This window comes from Scardinius erythrophthalmus (assembly GCF_964197995.2).
Source record: "Scardinius erythrophthalmus genome assembly, chromosome: 2".
Taxonomy (NCBI): Eukaryota; Metazoa; Chordata; class Actinopteri; order Cypriniformes; family Leuciscidae; genus Scardinius; species Scardinius erythrophthalmus.
Window position 1 is genome coordinate 24,630,658 of NC_138222.1, and position 22,966 is coordinate 24,653,623.

The 22,966-nt window shown below is 37.7% G+C and overlaps 1 protein-coding gene across 1 annotated transcript in view; it reads left to right on the plus strand.

Moving 5' to 3' along the window:
• Positions 1-450: 450 nt before the first annotated feature.
• nwd2 (NACHT and WD repeat domain containing 2) overlaps positions 451-22,966 on the plus strand; it is a gene marked incomplete at both ends in the record, with an annotated part of 78,057 nt that continues 55,541 nt past the window's right edge. Inside the window, 3 exons of the mRNA XM_081389481.1 lie at positions 451-465; positions 4,317-4,488; positions 16,583-16,671. Coding sequence (XP_081245607.1) covers positions 451-465; positions 4,317-4,488; positions 16,583-16,671 — 276 coding nt within the window. The remainder of the gene's footprint in view (positions 466-4,316; positions 4,489-16,582; positions 16,672-22,966) is intronic.

The following is a 22,966-nucleotide window of genomic DNA, read 5'->3' on the forward strand; positions in this document are numbered from 1 at the left end:
TAGGCGAGGTTTGAGCATTTCCCCGAGCGCGAGCAGCAATGCAGTCCAATCAATTACGTTTAATTCAATTCACTTAAACTTCCAGCGCGCTGCGAAAGAGAAGCATTTATTGATAATGAATTCAGAGCGCTCCTCCTCCTCCTCTCGTACTCCTGCTCGCCGCTGCGCATTAAGAGACAGCTGGCGATGAGAGGAATATCCCTCTACTCTCATCTCTGTCACCTCACTTGTGTTTTCCTCAAGCACTGCGGACAGAAAACGCTCTGCGCGGAGCTTTATAAAAGACACGGCACGAGGAGGATGCGGACCGCCGGGGTTTGGCCAGCGACCGTCACTCTCCTGGTCCCCTGGGACTGATTTTCGGTCAGAAATATTGAATGGGCGTTTGTATCGCCGTCTCCGCTGATTTCCGTGGATACCTGCTCGGATATTGTGTGATACGGCTTCAGGATGAAGAGGATGAACGTAAGCACTTCAAGTGTGTTTCTGTGCAAGCATGCTGACTGCATTCGGTGTGTGTTGAAGCGCGGCTGAGTTTATTTTGTTTGGCATTGGCTTTACTGTACGATCAACGCGCAACTTTATCGTCTTCGGATGCGTTTCAGTTGTAATGTTAAGGCATGCATGAAACGCGACTAAGACAAATCTGTCTTCAACTCTTAGAAACAAGGATTAGGATTCGTTGTTTGCTGAGACAGACATTTATCGATTGTTCGTTCCATTTGTGCGGAGATGCAGTTCGTGACCGGGTGCGTTTGCGCGTTTTTTTTTTTTTTTTTTTTGTTCTGGCTACATCATTAACACTGAAAATAACACACTGAAATTAACACTTTATAATGATAAAGTGAGAAAGTGTAGGCTACATGCTCTAGTGTGCCTTCTTACAAAGGCAATTGCAGGCATTGCTCAAACATAAGTCATTTACAATTAATTAGAAATGGGAATCGATTCTGGATGCGATTCTGATTCCTTTTAACGATTCAGTTTCCTTGACGGCTCTTCCTCTTAGTAGGCTAATAAAGAAAAATCCGATTTGTAATTGCATTCATCGGTATGTTGCATTTCTATAATAAATATAGGTAATATAGGAATTACAAAGAACGTTTGCACAGACTTTTAATTTGCCTATACTTTTAGCAATTGGCCCTAACTACAGTTAATAAGTAAAATACAATCAACTAAGTAAGATACAAATGCCATTTAATTCATGCATGCATTCATTCATTTAAATGCATACAGCTAACAAAACTCATAATGTGCATCTTTAAATAAATTAAGCAGCCTACAACATTTGGGGGAATTTCTTTCAACTTGACAGCGTTCTAAAAACGAGCTGAAAAAAGACAAGAGCACATTGGAACGCAATCAAGCGTTTTGACGCTTTGACCATACCCCTACCCAGAGCCGGATTAACGCAAAGGCAAACTAGGCACGTGCCTAGGGCCCGATTGGCGGGATGGGGCCCAGACAGAGGGACAAAAAAAAAAAAAAAAATTTAGCCTAAATGTCCTATCTACAATTTATTTTAAAATGTAGCCTATTAATCAACTAAAAATAGTAACGATGTTTATCTTAACCATAGACTGTTACATTACGTCACATTAACGCCAGCCCATGACTGTATAGAGGCGCCAGCCAGTTTAGTCCGAGGGGACGTCAGAGGCGATCAGAGGCGGTCAACGAACGCATCCATCAGGTGCTGAGTGCGAAGCAAAAGCAGAAATAGGCACGCAAAGAAGCACAGCTCGTAATGCAGGTCATCGATTTTGGTGTGATTGCAATGTATTTTAAATATAAACTTGTGGGCTACTGTAGATCAGCGTCATTTCTGGAAAAATCATTCACCGCTTTGTGAGTTTAAAAGAGCGCGAGCGTCATTAACGTGCCCAGACGCGACGCTTTGAATTTGCGCGTACAATCAATGAATAACATCGCGTCCAGAGCTGACTAGTAAAAAAGCTACAAAAGTAAAAGACAAGACGTTTGTATTCAAAGTTAAAAAACCAACACACTGCAACATTTTTAAATGTTTCAAATAAAGGATCTCATATGGGTCTATCTTCTATATTCTGATGCTGATGATTAGATAATACCCTGACATCATAGCCTATACGAATATTAGTTTAGATTTTTTTTCCTGCTCAGTAGCGATCGTGTCTTTCTCTTCCACTTGATTTGTGTATAGCATATTTAAGGTAGCAATGCAATACATAATAACATATTACTGATATTAATAATATGACAATATCTGCAGTCATTATTGATTAAATGGGAGGGAAAAATCCTGCCCATAACGCAGACAAATTATAAAAGCACGTTCATGTTCATCTACTGAAGTTGTATTCTGGAACTGTGAATAAACTGAATAAAACAGCAAAATAACAACAAGAACAATAACATCTTCATTAAACAAAAAAGAGATTAGCTTAGATAAAGTTTGATAGGCTACCAGTAACAAGTCTGGACCCATTACTATTTTTAATGTTTTTGAAAGAAGTTTATTATTATGCTACAAGCCTGCATTTATTTGATCAAAAATACAGAAAAAAAACAGGAATATTCAGCAAGGATGTGTTAAATTTATAAAAGTGATATTGAAGACTTTTTTAAAAGAACTTTTTAATAATCAAAGAATCATGAAAAAAAGTATCACATGTTATAAAATAAATATTAAGCACCATTTCTAACATTTGATAATAAATCAGTTTTCTGAAGGATCACGTGACACTAAATTCAGCTTTGCATCACAGAAATATATTTTAAAGTATAGCCTAGTAAAATAGAAAACCATTATTTTAAATTGTAATAATATTTCACTATATTATTTTTCTGTATTTTTGATCAAATAAATCCAGGCTTGATGAGGATTTATAGACTTCTTTCAAAAACATTACAAATAGTAATTTGTCCAAACTTATGTACTGTGTAAGTAAAAATATACTAAATTTAAAGTTAAATGTTGTATAAATAAAAAGGTTAGGAATCATATTTGTTTCAAGTGTGTTTTATTGGGGGTGGGGGGGCCTCCAACATGAATTTTGCCTAGGGCCTCCAAATGTCTAGATCCAGCCCTGCCCCTACCGTATAACGCCTACTACGGTCACAGAATTTCGATGGGTCACAGCTAGAATAAGGTGTAACACCGGCTTATTTGTTTTGTCCACGGTCACACAGCTACAGATAAGGTTGCAAATCGTTAAGGGAATGCTAAATACGCTTACTTTTACACATCCGTTCAGTGATTAACCACAGTGTCAACCTCATTTTAATACCAAACTGCCTCCCTTTAATTTTAAAAACTGACAATCAAGTAAACTTGTGTGGAACCGTGAACTTCATTCACCTACAATTTACGGGTATGTAGCCTACTCATTTATGAAAAAGGTTGTTTAATAGTGTTAAACTATTTACGTGTTATGGACGCCACCATCTTTTCTTTAGTCAAATAGCATTGTAACAGACGATTCTTACTATTTCTGCGATATAGCCTTTAGTAGCCTATGCTTGCACAACATGGATTATCTAGAAAATCTTACGAGCCATAGAAAACCTTACTCAACATTTAATAAACGAATCCAATCTAGATGCCAGTTCATCTGTCAAAGCTAGTATGCTGTTCCGAATCCAGCCACTGTCACTATGGTTACGAAAATAGAGATTTGAAAAAAAAAAAAAAAAACACTTGACATCAGTAATTTGTTTATACTGTCACACCCGTTAATACATATGTGTGTTAATCCCAAACACTTGACTGTGTGAATGTAATTTTTTATTAATTAAAACAAAGCAGCTCATAAGACTACTGTTTTGGGAGTCTGGCCATGCTTTATTTTTGATAAACTTAAAAGAACTGTAGGCTATCGAGAGTAATTGTTACAGGAATCAGACTACACTGGTCGCTGTAAGTTTTGCGGTGTAAATTCAAATGGAACTGCTTCTGAATAGAAACTAGTGCTTGGTTGTCAAGGTGCGGTCATGTTTACCACTGTGCAGCAGATTTCCACAGGTGAAACCCAGTCATTTTAATAGGAATCCACACAAAATTTCATGTGAGGCTCAAAGATTTCTCCACACTGATTTTGTAACTAGCTCAGGTTGGTTAGGCTACTCAGATTCATCACAATGACAACAGAAATTTGCCTGGGTTGAAAGTGCCAACTGTGCTTTATAATTCACTATTGACAATAGTGGAATTTGTTTTTGCAAATGTGACCACATTCTCAGTCTTAAAGAGATTCCACCAAATTGTGTGTCCATACGCAACCATCCATCCATTCCAGTCCTGGATTTCTAAAGTTGTTAAATTCTGTTTGCAGCCTCGCTGGAAGTCGCCACCCATGTGGCCGTCCGTAGTGGGCAGCAGGCAGCCCTGTCCCCGTGAATCTGCTCTGCGTAAGGCAGCCATTAGTGGGAACGTCCTTGCACTCCCACCGTTCCATGTCCCCACGGGCAGGAGCGTCCGGGTCTTCATCTGTGCCAACCCTGATGGTAAGTAGCTTTTTCCCTCACTGTAAATGTGAAAAAAAAAAAAAAAAATACTTTGGGTTCTTCATAGTGCCACACTCAAAGAAGTCATTTAAAAGTGCACGCACCAAATATCCTTTCCTAATAATGAGCTTAGTGGAGGAACCGTTTATGGTCTTTAGAGTTCTCAATTTTGCAAATTCCCCAGAGAACTTACCTTTAAAATTGGGCCTAGAGGTTCTCCAGAAGGTTCTGCCAATGTGATGACGAGGCACCATTTTGGAGTTCCTAAGATCAAATATCTTTAATTTCTAAATAGTTTAGACTATTCATGACAGGTGCATGAATATATGTGTATGAAAACTTGAGAATCACCTGGACCCAAGGACCATACTGACAGCAGTGCACAAACACACTGTTCTGTCAACCAGACTGACACCTGTTAATGCGCGAGTGATGTGCTAGACGTGCTTTATCATCCAATGTGTTAATGAAAAAATTTTCAGTAATGAATTCAGATGGCAATGAGAGTTCCACATCATGCCGTTTCATAACACATGCTGCCATCCTCAGAGATATGGCCATTGCTAATGTCTGCAGGACCGCTGTCCCGTGTGCTTTGACAAGAGCAGCAGTGACAGCAGTTAGTGGAGCCGTCTGTCTCAGCACTGAACATGGGTTTCAACAGTCCACAAAAACACTGGCCAAGCAACCGTGACACAAAATACTGTGCTGCTTTACAGTCATACAGTCTCTAATATTAATATAGGGGAGCTCTTAGTCTTCAGTTTGCTCGTGGCTGTGCTTAACAGAGTGGGAATTTCTTGCTCCTATCCTGAGAAATCGGTCATCATTTCCACCATCGATTGCTCATTTTTACATCTTAAGGCTTAAACCCAGGGCTGCTTAGAATTGACCTCAGATTTAATGAGTGCCAGGGGAACTAGGCGGCACATACAGTATGCAGTCATAGATTTAAATATGGGCTGCAGGGAGACCTTAAAATAGTCTTCTAATCTAGGAGTAAACAAGCCAAGGGAAAGTATAAAATGGGTTAGGAGGGAGATAGAGAAAGAGGAATGAGCGCAGAGAGGTGAGAATGAAGTGAAAGGAGGGAAGATACCGGTGAATAAATTAGATTGGCGCAAGGACGTCTTAAAATGATGACCTTTCAAGCTGAAGGATTCACGATAAAGACTCCTCAAAAACGCAGCTATAACATAGGCGACCTCGTCATATTCCACCTGTAGATGCACTCGTTCCTAATGCACATGGATGTGGTTACATGCATTATTCCTAAATAATAATAATAAATTAAAAACAGGCCATTATTTACTGGTAAATAATAGTATCCATTATATACACTCACCTAAAGACACACCTGTTCAATTTCTCATTAATGCAATTATCTAATCAACCAATCACATGGCAGTTGCTTCAATGCATTTAGGGGTGTGGTCCTGGTCAAGACAATCTCCTGAACTCCAAACTGAATGTCAGAATGGGAAAGAAAGGTGATTTAAGCAATTTTGAGCGTGGCATGGTTGTTGGTGCCAGACGGGCCAGTCTGAGTATTTCACAATCTGCTCAGTTACTGGGATTTTCACGCACAACCATTTCTAGGGTTTACAAAGAATGGTGTGAAAAGGGAAAAACGTCCAGTATGCGGCAGTCCTGTGGGCGAAAATGCCTTGGTGATGCTAGAGGTCAGAGGAGAATGGGCCGACTGATTCAAGCTGATAGAAGAGCAACTTTGACTGAAATAACCACTCGTTACAACCGAGGTATGCAGCAAAGCATTTGTGAAGCCACAACACGCACAACCTTGAGGTGGATGGGCTACAACAGCAGAAGACCCCACCGGGTACCACTCATCTCCACTACAAATAGGAAAAAGAGGCTACAATTTGCACAAGCTCACCAAAATTGGACAGTTGAAGACTGGAAAAATGTTGCCTGGTCCGATGAGTCTCGATTTCTGTTGAGACATTCAGATGGTAGAGTCAGAATTTGGCGTAAACAGAATGAGAACATGGATCCATCATGCCTTGTTACCCCTGTGCAGGCTGGTGGTGGTGGTGTAATGGTGTGGGGGATGTTCACTTTAGGCCCCTTAGTGCCAATTGGGCATGGTTTAAATGCCACGGCCTACCTGAGCATTGTTTCTGACCATGTCCATCCCTTTATGACCACCATGTACCCATCCTCTGATGGCTACTTCCAGCAGGATAATGCACCATGTCACAAAGCTCGAATCATTTCAAATTGGTTTCTTGAACATGACAATGAGTTCACTGTACTAAAATGGCCCCCACAGTCACCAGATCTCAACCCAATAGAGCATCTTTGGGATGTGGTGGAACGAGAGCTTCGTGCCCTGGATGTGCATCCCACAAATCTCCATCAACTGCAAGATGCTATCCTATCAATATGGGCCAACATTTCTAAAGAATGCTTTCAGCACCTTGTTGAATCAATGCCATGTAGAATTAAGGCGGTTCTGAAGGCGAAAGGGGGTCAAACACAGTATTAGTATGGTGTTCCTAATAATCCTTTAGGTGAGTGTGTATATATATATATATGTATATATATATATATATATATATATATATATATATTAATATTATAACTACTATGTACTTGCCATTTGTTACAATATACTTAACCCCAACCATAACTCTAAACATACCTCAAACTCAGCAGTAAATGTGGGAATTTTCCAGAACATAGCTACACAGTAAATCCATTTAGTAGATATTTAATGTTAGAACATATATTAAGTGTGAACAAACTTATTATATAAGTTAATTATTTTATAATTATTTTAAATTATAAGTTGGAATGTGTCATGTTAAATACTTTCTCATATACCCTAATTTAATATGAAGAATTAATATGAAGACAATAAATAAGTCATTCATGCAGTAGATTGATTTTCCTGAAAAGTTTAAACACTGTGGCTCTGTAGTGCTGTCAAACACTGTTCAGTTTGTTTGAGTTTCCTGACCAGCCGATACAGCAACATTGGCTCAACCAATGTGTGAGCTTGGGGCAGGACTATTTGTTTGTTTGGCCAGTAGCAGCCATATGGCATTTTTCGGAAAACCCGCTTGAAATGTTTTTTTTTTTTTTTTGCAGTTTTATTTTTCATTTAATGAAGCCAATTTCAGCTAAGTTAAATAGTTTTAATTTAAAATAAAATAGTTTCCACATTCAAATACCATTTTGTATAATCACATTCAACCTTCAATGAATTTATGCAGTGCAACTTGGTCTTATACTGGAATACTGTAAATAGAGTGAGTCTGAAGCCAATTTTCTGCTGAAATAGGAGATTAGAGAGATTTTGTTCTAGTCAAAAGCCCTGGAAAGTCCACTACTTGAAGATGGTTAAGACAGAGGCAGAGGTGACGGTGTGTGTGCTGACTGAGAGTGTGAGGTGGAGTGTGGAATCTAATGTACTGAACCTGTAGATGCACAACTTAGAGGTGATGTCAAGGTAGAGAGTTAATGACACTTTTAGTGGCTGAACAAGTCAGCTGGGCTTTGGTGCAATGCTCTTCCCCCTTAAGCACTAGAGGGAGCAATTTATACATCACAGATTTACAAAAAGGGAGTTGGCCTTGCACACAGAGACTCATAACTACTGTTATGTCTTACTATTCTCACTCTTATACATCCCCCGACATGAGAGGAATGATTTCAATTGGGTTAGAGCTATTGGAGAAGTCAGCTTTGTGATTTAGGGGGTCTACTAGGGGCATTTAGGAGAGCAGTTGCTGGAGTCTTGCTGAGGTTGAGATTGAGGCTTTGAGGAAATGAATGTGATAACATTTATATGTTCGTTTTTATTGTTGTTTGTCTCTTTGTAAGGTAACCAAGGGCAACTAGAGTTTTATGTGCAGGAGTTTTATTCTGCTTTAGGGACCTTGAATTTAACGCCACCGTGTTATAATAGCATGCTTGGTGTTAGCCATCGTGATTTATTATGGTGTATTCAGATTGTTTTCAATGCTGGGTTAAATGGGCTAAATCAACACATCCAATGGCCCTTACCAATCATGGCCTCCTAATAATCCCCTTCCATTGAATTGGCTCTATCACTCTCTCTCATCTCCACCTATAGCTGGTGTTTGGTGAGCGCACTGGCGCCGTTGTACTGTGGCTACCGTCGCATCATCCAAGTGGATCCTGACTGGATTGTAAAGCGCTTTGGGTGTACAGTAGTACATATGAAAGCGTTATATAAATGCCTCATTCATTCATTCATTCAACACAGGCTCATTGGAAAAACGTACCTGAGGCAACATTTCTGCGAAATGCAAAATATGTACCAATACAACTATAGTGCTGCGCAAAACGAAAAATACGTACCTGTACAAATACATACCGCTGCAGTTTCCAAAAGAAATTAACACGGGAGGCAGTAAAACAGCTAGCTCATTTTATGCTTTTCATTCAAAATTATGATTTTATTCATCATAATGTCTATTATGATAGACTTCTTTTCACACAGCTCCTTGCAAAATATTATATTATGACCTCAAAACACTTTTTACCATAGTGCACGATTTGTCAACGAATACTCTGGAGTTTGCATCACCAGCTCCATATGTTTGGCTTTTCTGACATATTAAGCTTGCTCGGTTGCTCAGCTGGTACAGAATTGTTCTTGTGATGTGAAGAACTCAGGTGTGAATCCCGTGAAACATGAGTTACGACAAAAGAGCTCAGAGACTACTAGAATCAAGCTAAAAGGGCATGGTTGCTTCAGCAATTGCGTTTTTATGTCACATTTGCTTTTGTTAACTCTTATCAGGTAGGTTTAGGGTTTAATGTAGGTGTACAGTTTTTAAAAACGCGATGGACCAATAACCTTGGCACATTTCCCCAATGAGCCTAGGCTGAAAAAGTCACTATGTAAAATTCTATTTTACTATTTCAATTTTAGGTTCAATTGAGGCTGTTGGTGTATGTCATAATGACACGCTCTGTGGCTGAAATGCATCTCTCTTTATTTATGACAGTTTTAAAAAATTACATTGTAGATTTTTTTAGTGCTTTTAAAGGTGCATTCAGTAGTGCAGTGCAAGTTTTACGCATAAAGAAATAATCCTCTGAATGGTGTACAGTCACATTAGATGAAGACTGTTCTAGTTTTCTATAAAACGGATTTCAAACATGTAAAGTGTGGGTCACCCCCTCAATGCTTGTCAAATGTCAACTTGGTCACGCAATGTTTCACGCTCATTTGCTGCAGTCTCTGTAGATACGCTAATAGTGTAGAGTTGTTTGCTGATGCGAAGAGCTAAAATTACACAATGGAACACACGTATTATCGTCCTTTACCAGTCAAGACAATGGGAAAATCAGTACTTGTACGGCCTAAGAAGCAGAAAAGGTCTCTAGACAAAACACAAGCATAAACATTGGTACGGCATACACACGATAGAAAGATTTGAGTAGTGTTGCCCAAGTTGCCATTTTTTGTTGGTTCGGTTAAGTAATTATTGTGTAAACCGCTCTCTAAAATGTACTAGTATCAGTTTAATTTACATAAAACTCAGAGACAGTCGTACTGATCCACATCAGTAGATGGCAGTACAGTATCTTACACTATTGTGTTATCGCTACTTGAAGTACACAAAGAACAGCAATGTTAGCGCTAGCAAAATAACTACTGAATTCACTGAATTCAAAACTGTTAGAAGGGTTTTTGGAGACATCAGCCAGTTAGCATTGTCATGCCTTCATTTTCAAAGGCTCCAAAGTGATTAGTCACATGGTATTAAATTACAGCTCAAGTGATTGGCTCAAAAACAACTCCCATGAGCAGAGATAGCAGACCTACGCCAGCTGAGCAATTGCCATTGAGATATCGTTCTTAAGCTATGATAGACATCCTTGGTTGAGTCAGTATTGCTGTTTTGGGATAGTCGAACAGTTTGAACGAACAGTTTGATACTTTTCGGGAGTATCAAACTGCTTATTTATAGTCGTATCAGCATGTTAAACGTTGATAGTATTTTAACATAGAAAAGATTAACACTCTTCACCTTTAATGCAGCATTATTTCATAAGCATTGCATTCAAAAAACACTCAAATGGCTTATAATGATGGATAATTATGTGCTTTGAATATTCAGATAATTTTTTTGCCTTTGAGCTTTTGGTAATTAGTTTACTAATGCCATGTAGCTAATGGATTGCCAACAGCAACGTGTTTTAGTCACAGATGGGATTTCACTCAGTCGTTAAGCACACTTGGTCAGGCGCCTTTGATGGGGAGCAATTCTCGTTCCATCGTCCTCCATCTTGCGACCTCACCTAATCCCTCAGAGTCTTGTGCTTCAGCATCAGACAGCTGTATCAATACTGAGCTCATCTATATGCGACCATCCGTTCAGAGCCCGTGCTGCTGGAGACACATGTGAGAGCCCCATGGGAGGGACTGAACAAAGGCTTTAACCCAGATTATAGACAGGAACATACACAGCATTGAGAGTGAGATGCACGCTTGCTGCTTGAGATTCGAAATGACACCAATATTCATAAACTATTAAGGCGTTTAAAACGTTAAGTGAATATAAAGAAATGTCATTGATGGTAATGTGGCATCTATTTTTGCTAGACCATACATACCATTCAGTTCTAAAATGTAGGTTTGTAAATATAACTTGTGGGAACAAATTCTTAATTTGTAGCCACACTTTCTTGGCTGTGTAGGGCTCTGTACATTCGAGAATAGACCCCTTTTGCGCCGGCGTCACAGTTACGTCACGGCGCTAGCTGGAGGCAAAACAAACGGAAAACTGGAGGCGGCCAATACAAACCAGCACAGATTCGGCTACATAATAAGGAGCTTAAATTATTATTTTTATTATTAAATGTCATCTTGTTGTGTTGTTGGGTGCAAGAATCGATGAAAAATGAGTATGCTGTATCTGGAATTTTTATTTCTAGAAAATATTCATATCATTAAAATTGCACCGTCGTGTCACTCTTTACATTGTCGTCTTCTTGGCGCTGGCTAGGCAGAACTGCGGATCGTACCACACAAGTCTTTACATGACCAGTCAGCACATAGTTATAGGCATCTAAATATATATGCCCTCAGTTTCTCTTTACCCTCGGTTTCTCTATCGGGTAGGTGTAGAAGTCAGGCCACTCAACCGGAGGTAGCGTTAACGTTAATCCTGTCAGATCGTCCATTGACTGAGCGTGTACGGTCATCTGGTTCCGTCCGTTAAAATGAACTTTTGCAAATAACAATCGTGTCCCTGGACAGTGAGTGACCTTGCACATTAAGATAAAATAGGATTTTCTCCAGTCATTGTTAAAAAACAAGCTAACAAAACTGGCAAACTAACGTTAGTGAAGCAGCCAGAGGGTTCTTTCTGCCTCCAGCTAAGCTCCGCCCACACAAATATGTCACCATGTTTACCAACTGTAAAAGGGTCTATATTCAACAAGAAATATGTTGCAGGACCTGATTTTATTAACTGAGAAATGATTGGCACATGAAACATTAGAATACATGCCAAAATGGAGCCAGGTGCTTAGAGGGTAGGGATTGTGACATTAGTTATTCCTTTTTGACAAAAGATTGCTAACCCAAACATTTTTTTTAAACATTCACACAGAATGCGTTATTACGTTTCAAAAAATCTAGACATTTTTTGACCTGTTAACTGAAGCGCACAGAAAAGAATAAAGAACGCCTAAAGAATTGCAAACTGAGACAAGTAGAAGAGAAAAGTATGCTTCAGAAGGGTTGAAATAATGCATATAAAATGGCAAAGAAGCTCAGATTTCCAATGATAATTAAAGCTTAGCAGACCAAGAAAGGCATAGAGCGAGTGAAAAGGGAAAAAATATCTAGAAAGAAAAACATGTGATACGTTATAATGGTCAAAAATCTAGCATCTAGCATATGTTTAGACAGAAAAACAATTGAAAAACAACAGATGAATGCAAAAATGAATTCTGTGTGTGAACAGACTTTAAATCCTGCAAAGTTCACTTTAAATGCATGGGAGCTAAAAAAAAAAATCAAATTCTTCTATACATCTGAGATGTTTAAAGTCAGCCTTTCAGGCTTTGATTGGGGCTACAAGGCTTTATTATAGAAATTATAAGTCTTGTTCAAGTCTTTTATTTCTTACAGCCTTTCACGACGCCCTCCTTCATTTTTCCTCGCTTTCCTTCCTTTATCCATTCATTGCAATCTGGTTCAATAAAAGCTTTACTGGCACCACCCACCCCCATAGTGAATGAGCTCACTAGTTTTTTCTCCTCTTTTTTATATCTTTCTTTATCATTCTCAATCATATCAGACACTTCAAACATGCAACATGTAAATGTGAAGGCCAGTACAGCGGCTCATATAGCCGATGGTCCTATCATTTCTCTCTGTCTCTCTATTTTTCTTTTTCTTTCTCTCTATGCACATTTCAAACCTATATCTTTGACACAATTTCCTGATGGATACATTTTGAAAGCTTCAATCTGTTATGGAAATGCACTGTATAAAGTGCTCCCCAGTGCATGGCACGTTAATTCATTTATGACTATATGAAAGTATCTACTTACGAGGTGCTTTTCCCTGGTGTTTTGCCAGTCTATGCGTGTCTTGTCTACTAACTGGACAATAAAGCGGTCTAAAGATTTTCTTTTGTTCTGGGGATGGTGTGTTGCATGTGGGGAGATTATTTCAACGTTTCATTATAAGACCATAGCCTTTTTAAAAGAAGCTTCCCAGTGATGTTACAGGTTCAAGCTCCTCTGTTGTTTCATTTGTGCTTATATAAAATGTCTAATGGTGTGGTCACTTTTACTGTTGTTTGACCAGTATTGTAAGTGAAATCCAGTCATTTCAATCATGAATTTCACGTGAGGATGAAAGATTTCCCCTTGCTTATTTTACAAGTTGGTCACGTAAATTCACTGTGTTGAACAGAAAGCTGCTTGGTTTTGAAAGTGAACGAGATAATTCTACCTTTTTGTGACCGCATGTTTTTAAGTTCTTTGCTTGCTTGGATAGTCAGTTTATCGTTTTTGTTAGGGTGAAAACAAGATGAAAGTATAGAAAGATAAAAAGCATTTATCACTGAGAAAGTCTGGAAAAGAACAAAACATTACACAGGAAAACATAGTGCAAAGAGAAAAGTAATAGGCTGAGACTAGATACTTTATAGGACAGCCCAAAAAAGAACTGAATGGAAAGTTATAAAAGATTTAAAACATGAAAGCCGCCAAAAATCTTGACTAGGCTGACACAGATAGAGTTGCTGTAGTGAGCTGTGACACGCTGTGTTTGCTGCCTGTACCCAGAGGGTTCAGAGCACATGATTGGCCTCATCTTCCACAGAGAGCTCTCCAGTCTGATTTTCCCGTTCTCTGTCGAAATATCAACTATCAGAGAGCCTGACCAACAGCAAACTGATACTGACAAGTAGAAGAGAAAACCATGCTTCAGAATCAAGTTCAGTTACCATTCGTTCTCATTCCAAGGTAAATCAAAGCTTAGCAGACCAAGAGAGGCATAGAGGATTTGGAAAGGGAAAGTAAGTAAGCATCATCTACTATGCGACCTCGAAATCAGAGTGTCATCTTATCAAAGCAAATTTCATATTCGTATAAGAGACTATTTTAGGTGTCAAAGGTTTGTAATTGCAGCTTTAATTGGTTTGTGAATAGGGGGGGGGGGGGGTGTTTGAGAGTGTTTGTTTATTTTTGCCTTGGTACTAGCAGCTGTGTACAGTAGTAAATACAGTAAGGCTGAGTATCCTCAATGTGTCAACTCTCATATTGTCTCATATTGCCCTGACTTTCTGTGACAAAGGGCATCATGTAATATTCAACGACATACACTGCTGCTGTGTGCAAGATTCTGAAGGCATTAGTGGAAATGCTGCTATTTTGCATTTGTATTATGTAACACTTTTGTTCAAATGAATTAATAATTGAATAATTTAATGACTTTTGCTTTAATGACAGCCAGGCTGCATGAACTGCACAAGTTTGTTTGTCATACCTGATCATCAGGTTCTCCAGCATGATTTGAGATGATCTTAAACGGAAGAAGAACATTGACCATCTGAACCAAGACAAGTCACATCAATGTCTCTAATTTACTTATTTGATTTGAATACTTCTTAGTTTTATGTCATCTCGTGAACAGAAAGATTTCATAAACAACCATTTTCAAAATCCTGCAACTTTCTGTTTATTTCCAGGTTTTGAATCCCAGATTGTCTATGTGATCACAGACGTCGTGCTTGTTTTTGCTCTGCTACTAGCAGCAGAGAACAGTAGTGACTACAGTGTAAGCCGGGGAATCTCTGTTTTCAAGCCTTGCTGGCAGCTATCCCCTGAGAAAAGAACAGAGTGTTGAAGTGACAGCAAAAGACAGGGACTAAAAGAGAGATGTTTGGAAGTGTTTGTATGTGATTTGCTCATAAGCATTCATGCATATGATGGAAAGTATCTGAGAGGGAAAGAACTGCAGTGGTATTTTGGACAGAAACACCATAGAATTGTTTGAAGTACTATGTAAATACCACGGTACATGACTACAGTAATCATTCATTAACAGGGTTGTTATTGTTAACTAAAAATTAAGCTATAACTATTAAAAATGTATAAAAAAAGGCTGGAATAAAATATAAATATTAGATGAAAAGTAAAAAAAAAAAAAAAAAAAAAACGAAAATTTTAAATGTTGCTTTGGCAACTAATGAAAATACAGTTTTTCTCGATTGCTTAAACACATTTCTTGAAACTATGCCTTGTATTCTCATAACGCAAATCCATAACGTCTCACCCAATTTCCCAAACATCCTATTTTTAGGTCAAAATGAAGCTACACTCAAAACCATTCACTCTTGGTGAAAAACCAAACTTTGCCCTCAGATATCACACACAAAGCCCTCACAAACACACACACTACAACATAGTCTTACACACTGGTGCAATAAATTTAAAACAACATTTCCAAAGCTGGAAAGTTTTGACAACCAATGAATACATTGCCACATTTTTATTCATTAATGTACTACACAGTATAGTAACATATACACACACATACACAAATATATATATATATATATATCATTCCGCCTCAGCATCCCGTCTTTGGTCTGGGTCAGGCCAGAGAATCTGGTCCACATCACTGGCCCTACCCAGGCAGAGGGGTAAAATCCTCTTGCATGCCTGTTCCCCGCTGGCACACATCAACTGAAATATTTGACAGGCTTCTTCCATTTCATCGTCTCTGTGTCCTGGAAAAATAGAAGTACTGTACTGTTACTAGTACTGTAACACATCATTTTTACAAAATGGAAGCATTCAGAAAACTCTGTCTGTGCGAGGCAATTTGATGCATTTCTTTTTACAGTTTTTTTCCAATTGCTAACACACAATTTTGCAAACTAGGCTGGTTTTATCAAAATACTTAACACAATTCACAAAACCACACACCCAAACTGCAAAATACCGAATATATTGAATTGAAACTATGATATAATATCAAAGACCATCACGGTACCTTGTTATTGACACACTTTTTTGTAAGTGCACCTTTTTTAGAAATCTGAATAAATCCATATACAGATTAAGGGGCAGATTTACTAAACAGGGCAAATTGGTGTGTGAGCGCAACTCTAAAAAAGCACAGATGGGAGTGGAAAGTTCTGCACGTGATCTACTGACGACACGCAAATTAAAGAACACAGTCGCAGTCAGATAATTTCCATAATGACCAACGCAATCTACCAGGTAGCGTCTGGTTTAAGACATGCTTTTTTTGGGTGGTAAATAATGGACAACTACCAGTACATTGACGAGCGCAAACCTTAGTAAATCACCTTGCATGATTAATTTAAATACTCTCCTCCCATAAATTTTGTGTCTGAAAGGGAAACTCCTACAAATGCATATGCAATAAGGTCAGCTGCAAAAATAACCTATCCATGCCTTTTCATTGCTAATTTCTCACTGCGTGTCTTTAGTAAATCTGGCAACTAAGACTTACATACAAAGATGTATGAATATTTACAGATGATTGTTTTCCCTTTCTGAATATTCATGTCTGTTTGTGTTTTGTTTGTTGTCACAGATACAGAAGCAGAGAGAAATGCTCTGAAAGAACATGTCTATCCCAAACTACGAGACTTCTGCAGGGAGAACTATGGCATTGAATTTCAGGTAATACAGCCGTAAATACTCTACAGCAACCATTAAGCTCAAGACAAACAGATTTCTTTCTCTTTTTTTCTTTCCTAACCTTCTACCTTTTTTGATTTTACTCTGTGGGCTGGAAAGATAAAGTTTCTCAGGGACTATTATGTGATCTCAGCACTGATATGCTCATGTAAGGCGAAAGCATGTCTCTCTTATATTCGCCCTCGGGAGCATGGACCGGAATCCATCTCTCTCTTCCCCTCCTCTCCTCTGGAGTGATATTTACAATGCAAATGTTTGTTGTCATAGAGAATGGAGCAGTGGGGAGATTTCCATCATGCAATTTGATAATTAAATGCTTAGAAGAGGCACTGTGGCCATTGGCGCAGACAGCGTGCTGAGATTTAACTGAGGCTACATTGGTGTGGGGCTTGACCTGATTTCAAGACCACCCCCTCAAGTAACAGATCTTCATGTATAAGTCTATGCCTTGTTAAATTCAAACCTGTTCTGTGATTTCTTTTTTTTAGATGTAGCTGACATTGATGCTTAGTGACATTTAGATGTAGTAACATTGAAAATTGTGATAATCCTTCATTTTCTTTAAAACTGTAAGACAAACTCTTTGCATTTTTGTAGTTTGTTTCATTTTGTCTGAATTTAAATAGCTTTAATGATAAAATGTGTATTGTCACAATACTTTCTCTTGTCCCAACTTAATTTGCAGAAAGTACAAGGAACCCTACAGTGAACAATCATGCTGTACAGTATGAAAAATGGATATTATTTTTGAAATTGACCTAAGATTACATTAAACAGTGTCATTAAATTATTGGTGATGAAATGGAAGTAGCGATAGATCTTTTCTTTCGTATTGTGACATACGTCTGAATGAAACGGATTATCGAAAAAGAAAAAAAATGTGTTGCTGATTTGAAGGAGACAGAATGTGAGCTTGCAGTCAATTGCAATTAAGGGCAAGTTCAAGTCACAAGAGAGAAGTCTGACGTTTCACTAGAAGAGTTTAGACATTTTGATAAAAAATAATGAGGTAAATAAAAAATAAAAATAAAAAAACGCACGAATGAATTGTTCACAATAAGATCAATAACATGCATCCTTAAGGCCCGTTCATGCTGCAAGCAACACATCAAAATGGCGTGATCCCATTCACTTTCAACAGAGAGCACGTGATCTCTCGCTTTTTTGAGAGAACTACCAAAAAAGTTTCTATTACAATTTCAGTACCACAGCCACCAGAAGTTATTGAACACATTTGAGTACAGATGTTACCAGATGTTACCAAATGGAACATTAAACCTTCCAAAAGTCCAGTAAACATAGTTATTCAAGACAACAGTTACTCAAGTTATTCAAGACAATCAGTAATAAAATAAATAACAAAGAAACAAATTACTAATTCAATTATTAGCATTGTCTTTACAGCATGATTTTTCAAAATAATACATTATTATCGATTCAGAAATGAAAACAAACTACTGTATTGCCAGTAAAATAGCTTTATTGTGAATTTCTTTAATGTCTAACATTAAAGAGTCTAACATGCTCAGTTCTAAATGGCTTATTAAATCTAAAGTTATCCGCGAAGTGCAGTGGGGTTTTCTCTTTTTCTTGTCAATATGGTTTAGTTAATGCTATTATCTAGTTATTTACTAGTTATGAATTAGTTCATGTAATTGTTACAGTTATTTTAAGCTGCATTTTCACTGCACATATTTGACGCATCTGTTTTTTTCCCATCTGTTTACATAGACTTAAGACATAAATGGCTGTGTTTACATTAATACTTAATCTGTTTCATCTCGCTCCTTTTCGGACATACTGTAATTTTTGTTTATAATACTTTATAGATATTGTTTTTTTCTTCGGTATGTTGCAACATACTTATTGTATTTTTATATTTTATTTTATTTGTATCTTTTCTTGTTTAAAGGTCCCATTGCATGAAAATTTCACTTTATGAGGTTTTTTAACCTTAATATGAGTTTCCCTAGCCTGCCTATGGTCCCCCAGTGTCTAGACGTTTTGATGGGTGTAAACCAAGCCCTGGGTATTTTTGAGAAAATGAAAGCTCAGACGGGCGAATCTAGAAATCTTCCCCTTATGACGACATAAGGGGAAGATTTCTAGATTCGCCCGTCTGAGCTTTCATTTTCTCAAAAATATCCAGGGCTTGGTTTACACCCATCAAAATGTCTAGACACTGGGGGACCATTACCAAAGGGGACCAAAGGTTACCTCCCCTTTCTCTTCTTTGCCCGCAAAGAGAATTTGGCCCACCCATGAGAAAATTAGCTGCGCGAACTTAATACGCGATATTGGTTTTCCTCGAGAGACATCGTGGCTTGCAAACGAACGAAGCATGGCAGTTGCTCAGTGTTTGGATGTACAAATGAACACAAAAGTATTTTTTTAGTTCCTTCATCCAAGCCTCTGAAGAACCAGTGGGTTATGTAAATTTCTGATGTGTAATTGTTCAAGTTCAGACAGATAATCTTTCTCTCAAAGTTGTTCAATACTGTTTATGCATCAGTAAATCAAGCCAGTGACTAAAATATCAACTTCACATCGTTTCTCTTGGTAGGATGAAAATAATCTTACTTAAACTGTGAAAAATATAACATTATATACAGAAAGCGATCAAAGAACAATCCCTTTCCTGTTGCCCAAGCTGTCAATCACACAGCGCGGGTTTTTCTGGACACTTGCCAAAACTCGTTATGAAATCAATGACGCTGTTACACTGCACAACAAAGCTCTTACTGGACTTACCTCATGATTTCATTGGTGAAATCATTAGTGAGAGTGCAGAAACTGAAAAAAGATCTTCATTCACGCGATCAACAGGCTGTCATCTGCTCAATGCTCATCACTGCGACCTTTTATGTGATGGGAATAGATCTAAATACTTAAAAAAACTTATCACGATTTGTTAATGGTAAATAGTAATGTCGTAATAGTAATAGTAATAGTAATAGTAATAGTAATAGTAATTCGCTGTAATAGTAAAAACGTATAATAGCTGTAATAGTAAAAGTTTTCGAGAGAGTTACACATGTAGTGCAAGATATTTCATATGCAAGCATGTCAGCCAATCACAGCAGAGGGCGTTTACACTGAAGTCTCACAGCAGACTAAAATCAGGCTAGGATATATGCCTTTTATTTCTAAATTATAACATCTTTTGATCTAAAAAACATACTAACATTATAAGGGCACCCCAGGAAACATTCTAAATTAATAAAATAATCTATGCAATGGGACCTTTAAAATAATATAAAGAAAGAAAGAAAGAATACTTCAAAAGGACAGTTGTTTTTTATAATGTGCATACTAGCCGCTTCAGCTCAAGATTTGCCCTATACCACCACATGCATTCAAGTTACACATATTTTCACTTCTTGCTTTCCCAGGGAATTGAACCCATGACATTGGCATTGTAAGCGCCATGCTCTAATGTTTTAGCTACAGGAATACTGGTATTACATATCTGGAAACAGTCTTTGTTTTTGGAAATTCTGGTGACATTAACAAACACTCTATAGCATTAAGTGACCTGGCTTTATCATCGCCTCAGCCTTCAACATAGATGAGCCGTTCTATAACTGCGTATCCTTTCATGACAGCTTAGTCACATCAGGTGTGACTGATTTGAAAGTGAGATGAGACATCAAGGTCAGTCATCTACCCCAAATTATTCATTGATCCATTGTGTTATACATGTTTTGGGGTGTTGAATGAATCCATCAGATATCTACAGTAGCCATAGTAACTGGTCAAATTAAAACTGTGAATAAAAAATTTCCATTGAAACTGTCATGTTCTATTGCTGAGACTCAGATCTCAGTGTTTATAAGTTGAATTAAATGATTATATATCCAACGGGCTTATAACAGATCATTATAGTTTTTGGACTAATGTTTTGATAATCTGATATGATACATTTAATGTTGTCGATCACTGCAGAACTTTCGTTTTGTGGCCTGATATTCATAAGGTCTCATTTATATTTCAAAATTAATTCAGGAGTTTTTTATTTTATTTTATTTTTATCTTGCACAATGTTGCATCACAAGTAAATGTGTTGTTTTAAGGAGGTTTTTATTATTTTACTGGATATGTTGGTCAATAAATTGGCCAAATAATTGTTGGCTAATAAATTACTCTTTTGCATTTAATTTACCACATTTTTATTTAATATATACTGACAGGAAAGCAAAGTTATTGTCAGAGAGGAGAGGAAAACAGTGAAACGACTGGGGTGAGAGAGAGAGAAGGTGAGAGAGATAAATGAGAGACAGACATAAAAAGAAGAGAGTTCTCTCAACCAGAAAATATGATGTGGCAAATTGCGATTCTTTCTGGTCACCGTTGTTTGATTCTATTTCCTGTGACGTCCCTGAGAGGGATGGATGCTGGATTGAGTGTGGCTGTGTACACGTGTGAGCTCTGTGTGTGTGTGTGTGTGTGTGTGTGTGTGTGTGTGTGTGTGTGTGTGTGTGTGTGTGTGTGTGTGTGTGTGTGTGTGTGTGTGTGTGTGTGTGTGTGTGTGTGTGTGTGTGTGTGTGTGTGTGTGTGTGTGTATTCATCTATGGAAGGCTCTATCCTAGTCCAGTCACAGCACACATGCACACAGTAAATCCCTTTAGCAGTGGTGGGATATCAGGCCTGAAAGCGCTGTAACATGACAGTGTGGGACCTTCTCAGATGTGGGGAACGAATTACAGCATAAACCTTCTTTATATGACAACTTATAATGATAAGACTTTATTTTTTAGTTACATTTTTTTTTTACACAAAGCATGCATATCGTGTTTACTCTTGGTTTTTCTGTATTTTAATCGATAATTTATGGTTTATTACAGTTGGTTATATGTTATGAGATTTTACCCTCACCTTAATTGATTTCATGATATCTCGAGATATCTGATTGCAAAATATATTTCTTTATATTAAAGGTTAACCGAAAGTTGTTTTTGCCTATTTTAATAACTAAAACTGGAACATATGACAGATTGTTTTTAATCACAGATTGTTTTTAAAATCAATAATATCAATTAAAACTGTCTACTTAATGAGAAAATTAACAATAATGACTTATTAAAATAAATAAAATACATAAACATTTTGATAGTCCACTTTAGACATTCTGCCTACTATTAAAATGACAAATTCCAGTCATTAGAGTATAAGTAGACTGTCTGCTAATATATGCTAACACTTTATTTTGATGCCCCCCCCCCCCCAAACATACATTGTACTGACTATAAGTAGCTTTGCAAGTGTCATCTTATTCTACTAACCCTAACTCTAAATTAACAATCTAATAATACTCTAATGAGAGTTAGTTGACATGTAGTTGCAAAGTAACATATAGTTAGTAGAATGTCTAGTGGACCGCTTCCTAACTATTGTTGCTTCCGTGTGGTTGCCACTGCGGTTCTGTCAACACTGCGTTCTCGAGCCACCGGGCACCGTTTTGTGCGGATGGGCGGCCGGAGCGTGTTGAGGGTTTTCTGTTAGAGCGGTGTTGTGTTAGCGGCCCCTAAGTTAATAACTAATGATCTTCGCAACGGAAGTGAATCAATCAATCAAAACTAACTTAAGCTGGACAATAACTTTATTCTAGAGCTGCTGTAAAGCCAAAACAATCTCTGTTACTGTAATTTCCTATTATCACTTTAAAGCTGCTTTGAAACAATTCATATTGTTAAAAGCGCTATATAAATGAAGGTGACTTGACTTGACTATTGACTTCTGAAGCAAGTAATCGATAGTACGTCGATAAGATAGTCAAGACGAAGACAATCAAAAGTACGTTGGATGATCATAGTTATGTCTCAAAAAAACTCAGTGATTTTAATTAATCTAAAGAGGGGTAACTGATAGTTCAACAAAGCGACAATCAGTGCCATTAATCTGTAAAAGGGCACCCCTCGAAAACGAGATGATACATCTCAAGGGGTTTATCCTAATAATAAACAAATTTGACACCAAAACGGTTTATCAGTCGACCTCTAATGTAATAATGCAACCCAAACAATTTTAAAATCTTTAACTGTTTATTTTCCTGCAAACACAACAAAGCTTAAAGAGATCAAAAATATAAGATCTCTTTCCCCCATATGACCGTCTCGCTGGCCACAGAGGTTCTCGCTGTCTTACTCAAACATCAACTGACCATTTGAACAACTGTGTAATCTGTTCACTAACTCCTGATTAGCTTCCAGTCAAATTGATCACATCAACACAGGCCCAGTCTTCACACATCACACACACACACACACACACACACACA